The 13,977-nt window shown below is 34.8% G+C and overlaps 1 protein-coding gene across 2 annotated transcripts in view; it reads right to left on the bottom strand.

Annotated features, from left to right (window-relative positions):
• AUH (AU RNA binding methylglutaconyl-CoA hydratase) overlaps nt 1–13,977 on the bottom strand; it is a 161,668-nt gene that overhangs the window by 112,133 nt on the left and 35,558 nt on the right. The window contains exon 4 of one of the 2 annotated variants that reach the window (XM_055310429.1): nt 10,826–10,912. The exons of the other annotated variant lie outside the window; for it this stretch is intronic. Coding sequence (XP_055166404.1) covers nt 10,826–10,912 — 87 coding nt within the window. The remainder of the gene's footprint in view (nt 1–10,825; nt 10,913–13,977) is intronic. 2 annotated transcript variants of the gene reach the window in all.

The raw sequence follows: 13,977 nt of genomic DNA, 5'->3' as shown, positions 1-13,977 counted from the left end.
ACCCAGTGCATAAGGACCAATAAGAAACCTGGAGGCTTATGTGTGGAATCTGGTCCATAAACCAATTTCATCTGACATTCAAAGGGCTTTTTCCTTTCCTTTGAAAAACCTTAAAACCAGGAGATAATTTCTAAAAAGTCTAGAATTTTGGCTTCTCTTGAAAATAAGAACCAAGGCAGAAAATGAAGAAAATTATTCAAGATTTAACATTAGAAACGTTTGCAGAATTCAAGATAAATGAGTATTTTTAAAACTGATCTAATTAGGTAAATATACAGAATGTATGTAGCTTACACACACATAAGGAAGCAGAGTAATAACAAACTTCCTTAAGATGATCGAAGTACCAACTATGTCAGAACCCATACCCTGTCCACCCATGTGTTCCTCACCTACTTTTCTACCTGCCTCCCCAAACCCAAAGGTTTGAATTCTGTTCATCACTCTATTTTTCATGTGTGTGTGTGTATGTGAGTAAATGTGATTTCAGTATACACACATTTCTAAATTATATGCTGTTTTGTATGTGTTTAGAAGAAACATATTGTTTTAATTAAATGTTTCAAAGTTTTATCCATGTTGTTACACATGTAGTTATTCACGTATGCACAATGTTATCTACAGTACAAATACACAAAACCATTCATCCATTCTCCAGTCACTAAAATTTGTTTGTCTTCAGCTTATTATTAATAAATAATAATGCTACTATAAAATCTTTTTCTTATACCATGATATAAGCTTCCCTAGGACACATGCACAAAATGCCTGTAGAATAGTGTATTTTCAAACTCCCAAGTAGCAACATACCCACTGGGTCAAAATCAGGTATTTTAAAAAATAAAATAGCATAGTATCCACACGCAGTGCATAAAGAAAGGTTATTATCTTCATGAACCTCTGATGCCCACCCTCTGTGTTTACTGGGATACACTATGGATATGATTCGCCATGGGTCCAGTAAAAACAGTACTAAAGGGCTTACCCTCTAGGTAAATGCCTCCTAAAAAAGTAAACTTCCGAGTCTTATGGAAATTGAATGTTCAACTTTGTAAGATAACACCAAACTGTTTTCCTAAGCAGTTACATCAATTTGTACGCTCATTAGAAGTGAGTCAATCTGCCTGGTGATCCACTTCCTCACTAACTCTCAGTAACTTCAGGCATAAGAATATGTGGCTAATCTGACAGACGTGTGAAACATGACTCTCTGCTATATTGTCTTACAGACTCCCAGGCTGCATGCATGCATGTATGTGTTGATTCATGTGTGCGTGTGCGTGTGTGTGTGTGTATGAATGATTTGGCAGCTCTGTGTTTCAAGTATTTCTTCCCAGCTTTTGGCTTTTCTTTCTTTCTTTATAGCACCTTTTAATGAACAAATGTTCTTAAGTTTAATTTGGTAGAATTTACAAACCTTTCCTTTTATGGGCTGTATTTTCTGTTTAACAATTTTACTCTGTCAAGACCATAAAAGTTCATTTTCTTTCATGAATGCAGTCAAGCTTTTTACCATCCCCAGCAAATGCTTCCTCTCTCCTGTGGCAGTCCCCCTATTTATATGTGCCTTCTGTATTCCACTCCATGGTCCATTTGTTTATCCCAAGGCCAGTAACATACTATCATAATTTACAAATCTTTAAAATAAGTCTTGAGTGCTGAGAAGAAGGCAAAACCCCTTATTTTCTTCTTTAGGAATGTTTGGCTATTCTGGGGGCTTCGTTATGCTCACCAAATTCCTCACAAAATTAATGCCGAATATGTAAGTGTAATTACACTTTATCTGTACATGTTGAATCATTTGTAAGAATCATCTTCATGATACTGAATCCTCCTATTCAAGAATGTAATGTGTCTCCATTTAATTTTTTTAATGTCTTATGATAATGTTTCATAATTTTTCCCTATAGCTTACATATATTTCTAGTTCCACTTTTGTTCCTGTTGTCAGTAGTATCCTTTCTTGACTGACATTTCTTGGCTGCTGATAGTACAAAGAACAATTGATTATTTTTAAATATGGGTATTACATTTGGCTTTCTTGAGAAACTCATTCCTAATAATCTGATGATCCTTGTAGATCTCAGTGGAGATAATCATACCACTTGAGAGAGGCAGTGTTATACTTCTGTTTTGTATCATTATTTTACCTCTATTTCCTGTCTTTACACAGGATTTTCAGAACACTGCTGAACAGAGGTGGTGAGACTGGGCCTTTTGTGTTTTCCTGATTTTAGGAGACTACTCTTAGGTTTTACTACTAAGAAACAGATACTTTGCATCAGCCTAAGGAAGTTTCCTTCTATTTCTAGTCTGCCTTGACCTTTCTCTATGAATAGATTTGACATCTCTCAAATTCTCGTCATCAATCTATTAAGGAAGAACATGATTTTATTTTAAAGGACTAATGTCACAAATTTTTAAGATTTTCAAATGGGAAGCTCCTCCTCCCCCTTGTATTCCTGGGAAAATCCAACTTGGGTCTTTTTTTAAAACCTACAGGATTTCATCCATGCTCTTAAAGCAAGACTGGCTCCTCTTACTTTTTGCCCTATTGTTTTTGTCACATGTACATGTGAAAGTCATACTAATCAGCAATACTGAATTTAGGATTAAATGCTCACTGTATTGTTCTATGGAGGAGGTTTGTGTGTGTGTGTGTGTGTGTGTGTGTATGTGTGTGTGTGTGTGTGTAGGAGTTTATATAAGATTGCAAGGATCTGTTCCTTATATGCCACTGAAACACCAGAAGGTAAATCATTTAACATGTAAAAACGAGCCCAACGCTTTCTCTGTGAAGAAACTTTCAACTACTACTCAATCCCTCCAGGGATAATAGGGTTATTCCAGAATACAATTTCTTCTTGAGACACAAATTTCATATTTATTGGCATAAAGATTTTCACAGTATTTCTTACAAGCTTTATAATCTCTGCCCTATCTACAATCAGATCCCTCATCTGTAACATCTCCTGTTTACCCTTTAGTCCTTTGTCCAGAGGCTTGGTCTCGTGCAGATTCTCCCACTGCAACTCCAGCTTCTATCTCATTAATTTCTGATCTTTGTATTATTGCCTTCCTTCAACTTTCTTTGGATTCATAAATTTTTAAGGCACTGCTTAGCTACTTACTGCCAGTGGTTTTCCCTTGTTAACATAGGCATTTAAGGTTATCACTTCTCCTCAAACTATCACTTTCATCAAATCAAGTTTGGATATGTAATAACTTTATATTCATTCAGTCCTAGTACTTTTTCCCATAATAGTTCCTCCTTTGACCAATGAGTTTCTTAACAGTTTTTTTTAATTTACAAATATATGGTTTTTAAATCTCTATATTAACTGTATTTTTATTTCTAACACAGTTGCATTATTCATAAGGAACATGGTCTCTATGTGTGAATCTTCCAGAACTTAACAGAATTTAGGGCCCACCACATGATTATTTTTGTAAATGTTTCATATGCTCATGACAAGTGTACATGTTCTCCAATTTGGGGTTAAGAGTCTCGTTAGTCAATTCTGATACCCATGTTGTTCAAATCTATAGTTTAAACTTTTGCCTTTCACTCTCATGATAAATTGGGAGAGATGAACTGAAGTCATCACAATGATGAAGGATTTGCCAATTTACCATGTATATATCCAATATAACTTTATCTGTAACTTTCAGATGTTTTCCAGAACATGTTTAGTCTTATGAAAAATTTAACATTTTGATACATGCAGTGTTCTTCTCCTAATAATGGTTTTTGTCTTACAGAGTATGATTCAATAATCTCCTAGTATGAAGAAAGCTACAACAGAAGTGGCTACTATTAACAATACATAGTTGATTTAAGTTTCTTAATCAAATCTGAATACCCATGTCTTTAACAAGTTTAGTCAACTAACATTAATAGTAATTACTAGACTTATTTCATCATCTCATTATTTAATTTATCCTAAGGTTGGCACTCTCTTGTCCTCTTACAATTTTGTTAGGATTTGACTTTTTTTTTGGTTTTTGTTTTGTTTTTCTTATTCTGCTCTCCTCTCCCCACCCTCCAACTCATTTGTAGACTTAGCTCCATTCCTGTTCTTTGAATAATAACTTAAACTCCCAGCAAAGGATACAAAGACATTAAAACCGTTAAGTCTCCAAAATGTAAAAACTGAAAAGGCCTAACTCAAATATGGAGCAAGCTGTCCAAATCAGAACCAAAAGTCAGCAGATTTCTTAAAATATAAGTAAAAAGAACAGAAGACTCTAATTAATTTCAAAAGACAAGAAAATAAAGAAGACAAGACATCTGAGGTGGATGAATGTGATGGACAGATGGAAAGAAGGGTGGGAAGGAGGAAGAGAAGGCAGGAAATCAGATGCAGTGCTTGTTCTAGTAAAACCTGTAAGCTAATGTGGTTTCCTAAACAGCTGGAAAAAAAAAAAAAAGGAAACATTAAATATACTGTTTCGTAACACATGGAAACTACTTAAAACTCTAAAACTTAAATTTCATGTGCATACAGTTTTATCGGAACAGAGAAACACACGTTTACATTTTGTCTGTGGCTGCCTCAGCACAATACGTCAAAATTGAGGACCTCGTACAAAGCAAGGATGTCTCCTCTCACTAGTTCTTTTCAACATCATACTAAAAATCTTTGCAAATGTTACTGAACAAAAAAAAAAAAAAAAAGAAATAAAAAGTAATACAGATTGAGAAAGAAGACATCCAACTGTCTTTACCTGCAAATGACATGATTGTCTACAATGCAGAAGATATGAAGGAATTAACAAAAACTTCCTGGAACAAATACACAATTATACCAAGGGTGCAAGACACCAAGTAAATATACAAAAGTCAATCACTTTTCCACATACCAAAAATGACTTGAGTGGAATTTGAAATTAAAACAACAATAACACACTATCATCTCTCAAAACAAAATACTTAGGTATAAACCTGACAAAATACATACAAGCTCTATATGAGAAAAGCTATAAAACTTATGTATGAAATCAAAGAACTAAATAAATAGTCCATGTTCATGGATAGGAAGACTCAGTATTGTCAAGATGTCAGTTTTTCTTAATTTGATGTACAGATTCAATGCAATCCCAATCAAAATCCCTGCAAATTATTTTGTGGCTATCAATAAACTAATTCTCAAATTTATATGTAGTGGCAAAAGACCCAGAATAGTCAATACAATATTAAAGGACAAGAACAAAGTTGTGGTACTGACACTACCCAATATCTAGACTTACCATTAAGCTATGGTAATCAAGGCAATGTGGTTATTGGCAAAATAACAGAAAAACAGACCAAGGAATAGAACAGAAAGCCCAAAAACAGACTCCCATAAATCAACCAATCTTTGACAAAGGGAAAAAGGCAATACAATGGAGCAAAGATAGTCTTTTCAACAAATGGTGCTGAAACAGTAAGTAACATTCTCAAGCAAAATCAGGAATCTAGACGTAAACAGGCCTTACAACCATCACAAAAATGAACTCAAAATAGATCACAGATCTAACTGTAAAGCACAAAACCATAAAACTCCTAGAAGATAACATGAGAAAACCTAGATGACCAATAACTTTTTAGATATAACACGAAAAGCACAATCCATCAAAGGAATAATAAACTAGACTTTATTAAAATGGAAAACATATTACAAAAGATAATGTCAAGAGAATGAGAAGACAAGCTACAAGCTGGGAGAAAGTATTTACAGAATATTCTGATATTTGATAAAGAACTATTATCTAACATATTTGAAGAACTCCTAAACTTAACAACAAGAAACACAAACAACTCAATTAAAAACTGGGCCAAAATCTCAACAGACAATTCACCATGGATGTACAGATAGGAAATAAGCATGTAAAAAGATGCTCCACATCATATCATCACAGAAATACAAACGAAAACAAGATACCACTACACACCTTTTAGAATGGCTAAAATCTGAAACACTGACATCAAATGCTGACAAGGATGTGGAGCTACAGAAATTCTCATTCACTGCTGAGAAAGCAAAATGGCACAGCCACTTTGGAAGAGAGTAAGGCAGGTTTTTTTACTTTTGCCATATGATTCAGCAATTATGCTCCTTGGTATTTTCCCAAAAGAGCTGAAAACCTGTTTCCACCCCAACCCTACATATATATACTTCTAGCAGCTTTATTCATAACTGCTAAAATTTGGAAGTAACCAACAGGTCCTTCAGTAGGTAAATAGATAAAAAAAACTGTGGTACATCCAAACATGGAGTACTATTCAGCATCAGAAACACATAATAGCACTAGAAACATATAAGATATCAAGGCATATATAAAGGGAAAAAACTTTAATGTGTCCTACTAAGTGAAAGAAATCAATCTGAAAAGGATACATACTATGTGATTCCAATTATATGACATTCCAGAAATGGAAAACTAGGGAGACAATAAAAACAGACTGTCAGAGAGGAGTGAAAGGAGAACACACTGAGACAGATAATTTTTAGGGCACTGAAAAGAGTCTGTATATTACTGTAACGATGGATGCATGTCATTATATATTTATCAAAATCCCCAGAATGTACAACACCAAGCGCGAACCCCATTGTAAACTATGAACTTTGGATGGTTGTGATTTGTCAATGGAGGTTCATCAGCTGTAATAAATGTCCCATTCTAGTGAGGGATGTTGATAACAGGAGAGACCATGCTTATGTGGTGACAGGGAGTATAAATCTCTGTACTTTCCCCTCAGTTTTGATGTGAACCTTTAAGTGCTCTAGAAAATTAGTCTTAAAAATAATAAAAAGTTGAGTAGCTACAAAAGAGATCATACAAAGCGTAAGATATTATCTGTCCCTTTAAGAAAAAGTTTGCCTGCCCTGGTTTAATATATTAAATGAGTAGATCAGATCAAGATACTTAATTTCTATCTGCCTTTCAAAATCTCTGTAAGTCACCACAAAAGACAACTTCAAAATTTTATGTTCACTGTAATGTAATAAAAGGTATCATTAACAAATATTGGGGAACTCATGGTATAGAAAAGAGTAGACTGGATTAAAATCCACAATAGAAATGCTACAGCTAGAATCACTGAAAAGAAAATGCCACTGCAAAAATAGAAACAGGTTGTTGTTTTTTTTTTAAGTCTCAGAAAAATTCTAATTTCAAAATCAGTAAAATGAAAAGAGGCTTGGAAGAAACACCAAGGTGATGTTTACAACTAGACCAGTCTCAGCCACTCTTCCTCCCATTCATATAAAGTTAAAGATAGGGCAGCCCCAGTGGCTCAGCAGTTTAGCGCCGCCTTCAGCCCAAAGTATGATCCTGGAGACCCCCGATCAAGTCCCACATCAGGCTCCCTGCCATGGAGCCTGCTTCTCCCTTGCCTGTGTCTCTGCTTCTCTCTCCCTGTGTCTCTCATGAATAAATAAATAAAATCTTAAAAAAAAAAAAAAGTCAAAGACAACATCAACATCTACTTCCAAGATTGTGCTCTCTGACCAATATGGAAACCAAGTCCATGCTCTGCCTCAGGAGACATCTGATCTGACCATGAGGCCGAAGCTGAAGACAGAAGCAAAGGAGAGCCACTGAGAACAGCAGCATGGGATTTTAAAAAGATAAAAAGGTGACAATGACCATTCCCGGAATCAAAACAAATATATTCTAAAACTTAGCTCTAAAAAACAAACACAAAAAACAAACAAACAAACAAACAAAAAAAACAATAACAAAACCACACAAGGCTCCAAAGATGCCACATGGTCAAATTCTACTAAACTTTGTTTTTTTTTTTTTAACTTTTTTTTTTTTTTTTTTTTTTTTATGATAGTCACAGAGAGAGAGAGAGAGAGAGAGGCAGAGACACAGGCAGAGGGAGAAGCAGGCTCCATGCACTGGGAGCCTGACGTGGGATTCGATCCTGGGCCTCCATGATCGCGCCCTGGGCCAAAGGCAGGCGCCAAACCGCTGCGCCACCCTGGGATCCCTCTACTAAACTTTGAAATAACAGATGATTTCCCTGTATAACAGAGAAAAAGATAGAAAGCTTTTCACCTCATTCTATGAAGCTTACAATCCTGATGCCAAAACAGAAAACGGGGGTGCCTGGGTGGCTCAGTTGAGTGTCTGTCTGCCTTAGGCTCAGGGCATGATCCCGGGGTCCTGGGACCAAGTCCCACATCAGTCTCCCCACAGGGAGCCTGCTTCTCCTTCTGCCTATATCTCTGCCTCTCTGTGTATCTCTCAGGAATAAATAAATAAAATCTTAAAAAAAAAAAAAAAACCTAAGACCATAGAAAACAGTAACACAAAAAGAACTAGAAGAATGATCTCATTTATGATTATAGCAAAACATACAAAAATCGAATCCAGTAGTTTATATTAAAAACCACAATAACCAGTAACAATGACCAGGTAGGGTTTATTCTAGTAACACAAAGCCAGTACAACATTAATAACTCTATTAATACAATTTATTATACTAAAGGCTAAATGAGATAAATGAGACAAATTCTAATATATACCAATTATAGTTGATGCTTGAACAACACAGGTTTGAATTGTGCAGGTCCATGGATATGCAGATTTTCTTCAGTAAATACAGGGCAGTACTTGAAATGTATTTTCTCTTCTTTATGATATCCTTAATAACATTTTATTTTCTCTAGCTTACTTTATTCTAAGGATATTATTTTATTAATATTAGAAGTATTACTATTATTAAAGTATTACTGCTTTATTGTAAAAATATACTATATAACACATATAACATACAAGATATGTGTTAATCAACCGCTTCTGTTATCAGTAAGGCTTCTGGTCAACAGTGGGCTACTGCAGTTATTAAGTTTTTGGGAGAATCAAAAATAATACACAGATTTTCAAGTGTGTAGGGATCAGCAGCCCTAACCCCCATATTGTTGAAGGGTCAATTGTATAAATACTGACATACATCAAAAAAGAATTTGACAAACTTTAACATGCATCCCTGATTAAAAAACAGTAACAAATTCCTAACAAGGTGTAATAGAAGAAAACTCCCTGAACTTGCTAATTACTGGCAAAATATTAAAAGCATTAATCCAAGTCAAATAAAGATAAGGAAGACAGGGATGAACACACTCCAAAAACTGAATAGCGTACCAAGAGGCTTAGCCAATGTAAAACTGCATGAAAAATAGGTAAGATTAAAACACTGGGAAAAGCAAAAATAAAAATAGCATCATTTATATATAATGAACTTTTATCTGGAAAACACAAGATAATTAACTGAGAAATAACAACAGGAAATAAAAGTAATTATCAAGTCGATGTGATACAAAACAAGCACTTAAAACATAATAACTTTCCTACAGAACTATAATAACCAGACTTCAACAGAAACAGAAGAAAAAGATCCCATTCAAAGGAATAAATGCTACAAAATAGCAAGAATAAATCTGAGCCAGAAAAAAGATGGAAGACCAAGCAAGGCAAATATGAAGAAAACTTTCTTGAAGGATATAAAAATATTGGATGACCCTGCCCCACCTCCCCCGAATGAAACCCATACACATCATGGATGGAAAGGTTCAGTATCACAAAAATGTCAATTCTTTCTAAATAAGATTTAGAGGAATTCCAATCACAGTCCTGTGATAATACATTTCCTTCTTGCTTTAAAAACCAGTAATTCCAAGTTAATTTGGAAGAACTGATATGTGGGAATTACCAAAGAAAATCTTCAAGGAGAAACAAAAAAAAAAAAAAAATAAGAGAACTTCATACCCTCCAGATACTCAACATTTTCAATTTAAATACTGGAATTGAATGAAGGGGGCACATTAGGAGACAGTATCTGTAGTACATTTAACAACAAAAGACCACTACTAAGTGGCCCTTACATAAATAAGCAGTTGTTACCGAAAAGAGGAGGAAGGATGTGAAAATGCAATCTGCAGAAGAGGAAACGCAAGTCTAATGTGAAAAGGTAAAATATCACACAAGCATCTGGGGAAAAGCACATTAAAATGCAAAGATGTCAAAAAATAAATTAATTAATTAAAATAAGATAAAATGCTAAGAGCTCTTCTTTGTTAACCTTGGCAAATTTGAAAAGCAACACTAAGTGTTGGCAGAAATAAGAGGAAACCAGTATTGGTGCATAACTGATGGGAATGTAAATTATTACAACCTTCTTGGAATATAATCTGGTAAAAATTATTAAAATGTAAAATGAATACATGATGCTGAGAACTGCAGTTCCATGTTCAGGAATCTATCTTAAAAGTACACATATTAATGCTCTGAAAGACCTGATACAAAGATATTCACTGCTTTATTATAAAGAACAAAAATGGGAAAAAGTCCATAAACATTAATGAAGTAATTTAAAATTTTGGAGAAGACCATGCTATGGGTTACTATACCGCAATATACTAAAAAGTATCAATAATAAAATAAGTTGATATATACTAAGACATAAAGATTATCCAGAAGTCTATAATTCTAAGGAAATAGTATGATCCTATTTATACAAACAAAACAACTCTGAATCTATAAATACGTGTGCATGCAATTATCTGGGCAACATTTCTCTTTGTTTGCTAATAACTACCTTCATATACCATGTCATCATATATAGGAGGTATCTTTAATTATAAAATATTTTTTCACAACTTTTCAAATTAAATGTATTACATGCATCTCCACAGCAACCGTTTACAGATCATGATTATCTAATTACATAAGAATTTTAGCCAAAGTTTATATATAAGGACAGTGTGCAACTTTCCAAATCTGACATTCAAGGTCATGTTCAGCATGCTAGAAGGAGTGTAATTGAGCTTACCAATTTCATCAATCACTGCTCTTATTTTGGAGACAAAAGGACCAACTTCACTGGGATTCATTTTGACTCTCTCCTTAAGGTCAGCACCTGCAAAGTATTTTATTTACAAATATAATCTAGTTATAAACAAGATCTTAAGGCAATGAATTGAAAATTTACTTAAGATTCATATGTAAATTGAATATCAACTGAATATATCCATTAAAGGAATTATACTACTTAGGTTTTTCTTCTCAAAGACCAGCAGAAGGAAAAATAAAATGTCTGTTCATACACCTACCATGTGCCTAAAGCAGTGGTTCTCAAACTTTGTTGCCTCAGGGACCCCTTACACTCTTAGAGGAAGAGACTTATTTTAGATTCTATCTAGCAATAGGTGCTCTATTAAAAACTAAAACTATCAAATTTTTAAAATATTTATTCATTAATTTAGTAATACAAATAAACCCATTCATATTAACATAAATGACTACAGATTGATGCCACTTCCTTGGCTCTTACAGGGATGCTGGCAGTTTTACCCACCACTGCTTTCACACTATCAGTGCAAACGTCAACCCAGTAAAAAGGGCAAATCACCAAACATCAGTTTGATTCCATGGATGCCTGCGCCATGGTGGCTGCAGATCATGTTTCAAAAAATCACTGGCTTTCACATATGAACAAACGGACAGTTTCATTATTATGAGTTTATCACAGAATCATAAACTTGGAACAGAGAAAAATAAGAAATTCTTAAGGAATCACTCTGTGGCTCAACAAAGGCATTCTTTTTAATAAAATTATATGAGAAAAGGAAGGCTCCCATTTAAATGAACAAATACAAACAAAGCAAAATTACAGCAAAGAAGGTATACACTCAGCTCCTTGCTCTCTTCTTAATCCATTATAAAGTAATCAAGACTAGACATAATATCAAGTGCCAGCCAAGGCTGGAACATTCTGAGCCCATATACTTCCTACAGGAATGAGAACTACAACTGACAGAGCACATACCCTACAATCCATCAGTTCCTAGCTAAATATACCTTAGACAATCTCAAACATATGCCCAAGGAAATATGTACAGTAGCATTCAATACAACATATATGTAATAGCAAAAAGATTAGAAATAACCTAAATATCTCTAAGAAGCACTTTTAATAGCACTAAGATATATTTATACAACAGAAGAGTACATGTTCAGCATGAAAATGAAGGAACTAAAACATAAAGATAGATAAATTTAAATGTTGAAGAACATATAATTATGTACATTTATTATATATTAATATATAACATATTAATACATATTTATATATTTAATAACAACATATTATCATATTTACAGAAACATACACAGGATAATAACCCTTTACATAACTTTTTTTAAAAAGAATGCTCTTTGGGGGGCAGCTGGCTGGCTCAGTCAGCAGAGCACGTGACTTTTGAGTTCAGGATTGTGAGTTCAAGCCCCACACTGGGTGTACAGCTTACTAAATAAATAATTTTTTTTAAAAAGCTTTTTAAAGGTATAAAATACACATGGAAGTGATAAATATCAAATTCAATTAGTAGTGACCTCTGTGGGAAGGGATTCAGATGTGATTGGCAATGGTCACAAAGAACTTCAATCTTATTTGTAACACTGTAATGCTTGAGTTAGGTGATGGGTAATCAGTATATCAGTCTTTAAACATATGTCTTCATAATTAATTTTTTCCATGAAAAATATTTGTAGGACCAAAAAAATTCTAAGCCATTTGTTTAAAAAAAAAAAAAAACAACTGTCCAACTCACTGTCGACTTAACCCTGAGAATATCATTTGAGAATATAAAGTGTTGCTTAGTGCATGTTGGCTAATACATATTGGCTAATAAAAGTAGCTACATGCAGTGCCATATGGAGGGGAGGGTGGATAGATGAAGAGCCAAAGCAAGCATAAGTGACACACAGGGACTCTGCATGAGGTGGTCCTGAAGGAGCCCCAGGAACCTGCATCACATCCTCCAACCTAGTGTGGATTACAGCACGAGGGTGCCCTGTAACATGTCAACTAGTAACTAGTGCTCCAAAGGGGGCTTTCACCGACATCCACACCCAGGTTAAAGAGACTAGCTATTGGAAGCCATGCGGGGGAGCAAATAATGGGGGTTCGCTCTGGACAAGTACAGCCCATTCACACACACCAGTGCCAGAAGAGGTAGCTGGGTCTAAGTGCAGCCCTAACCCACACAACCATGAGAGACTTCCATGGGATTCATGGATTATTTTAGAAAAAATTACCTTTCTCCATGGGATGTTAAACATTTGTGACCTTAAGACTACTTTTTAAAAATCTTAATACCCTTTTTGTTTTTACTTTTGAAACAAACCCTGCAATTCTCCAACATTCAGAACCCAAAAGTACAGAGTTGCTTCTATCCCTCCAGATTATAAATTTCTTATTTGATAATATCACAGTTTTATTTGCAGTCTGGCGTGTTTTACTTTTTAAACCCAAGTCCATGATGATTCACCTCAGGCAGCAATTGCTGCCAGGCAATCCTATCGCGTTCACCCTGGTACTCATCTACAGACCATTTCCTAACTCCTCCCTCTCCTCAGACCTCAAGCCTCCTACTCAAACCTGACACCAACTTACTAAGAAAACAGATGCATTCAGAAGAAAAATTTCACCAACACCCACCACCAAACCTACCTATCTAGCAGGATGGAACTCTTACACTCTGCCCTCCCTTCTGCTACTACAGATGAACTAGCTCAACTTGTGCACTAAATCCCACCCCTTCTTTCTTTAGTGCCATCACTCTAGCAATTATCCTTTTCTGGTTGGCATCATCAACAGTATCCCTCTCTTGAGAACCATTCTCATCAGCTACAGGAACACTGTAATACTGCTCATCTTTAAAAAAAGAAAATGATGTTGGTCCTTTTGTCTGCCAGCTTTAATAGAATAGCTTATTATCAAACCAATTCTTTCATGAAACTCTACATAAAAAACATAGAGCAGCTATTTTGAGGGCAATGGAGAACAACGAAGACAATGAGAATGTATGAGAACTTCAAGGCAAACGTTAGTTTCTGAACAATCTCACAGAAATGGGGAAAAAATTGGAGCTCAGAGCTTGCCAAAGAGGAATGCCACAGGCTTTCATTCAGGACCTCTTA

This window comes from Nyctereutes procyonoides, unplaced genomic scaffold (assembly GCF_905146905.1).
Source record: "Nyctereutes procyonoides isolate TBG_1078 unplaced genomic scaffold, NYPRO_anot_genome, whole genome shotgun sequence".
Taxonomy (NCBI): Eukaryota; Metazoa; Chordata; class Mammalia; order Carnivora; family Canidae; genus Nyctereutes; species Nyctereutes procyonoides.
This window is presented reverse-complemented; position numbering and strand designations above follow the sequence as displayed.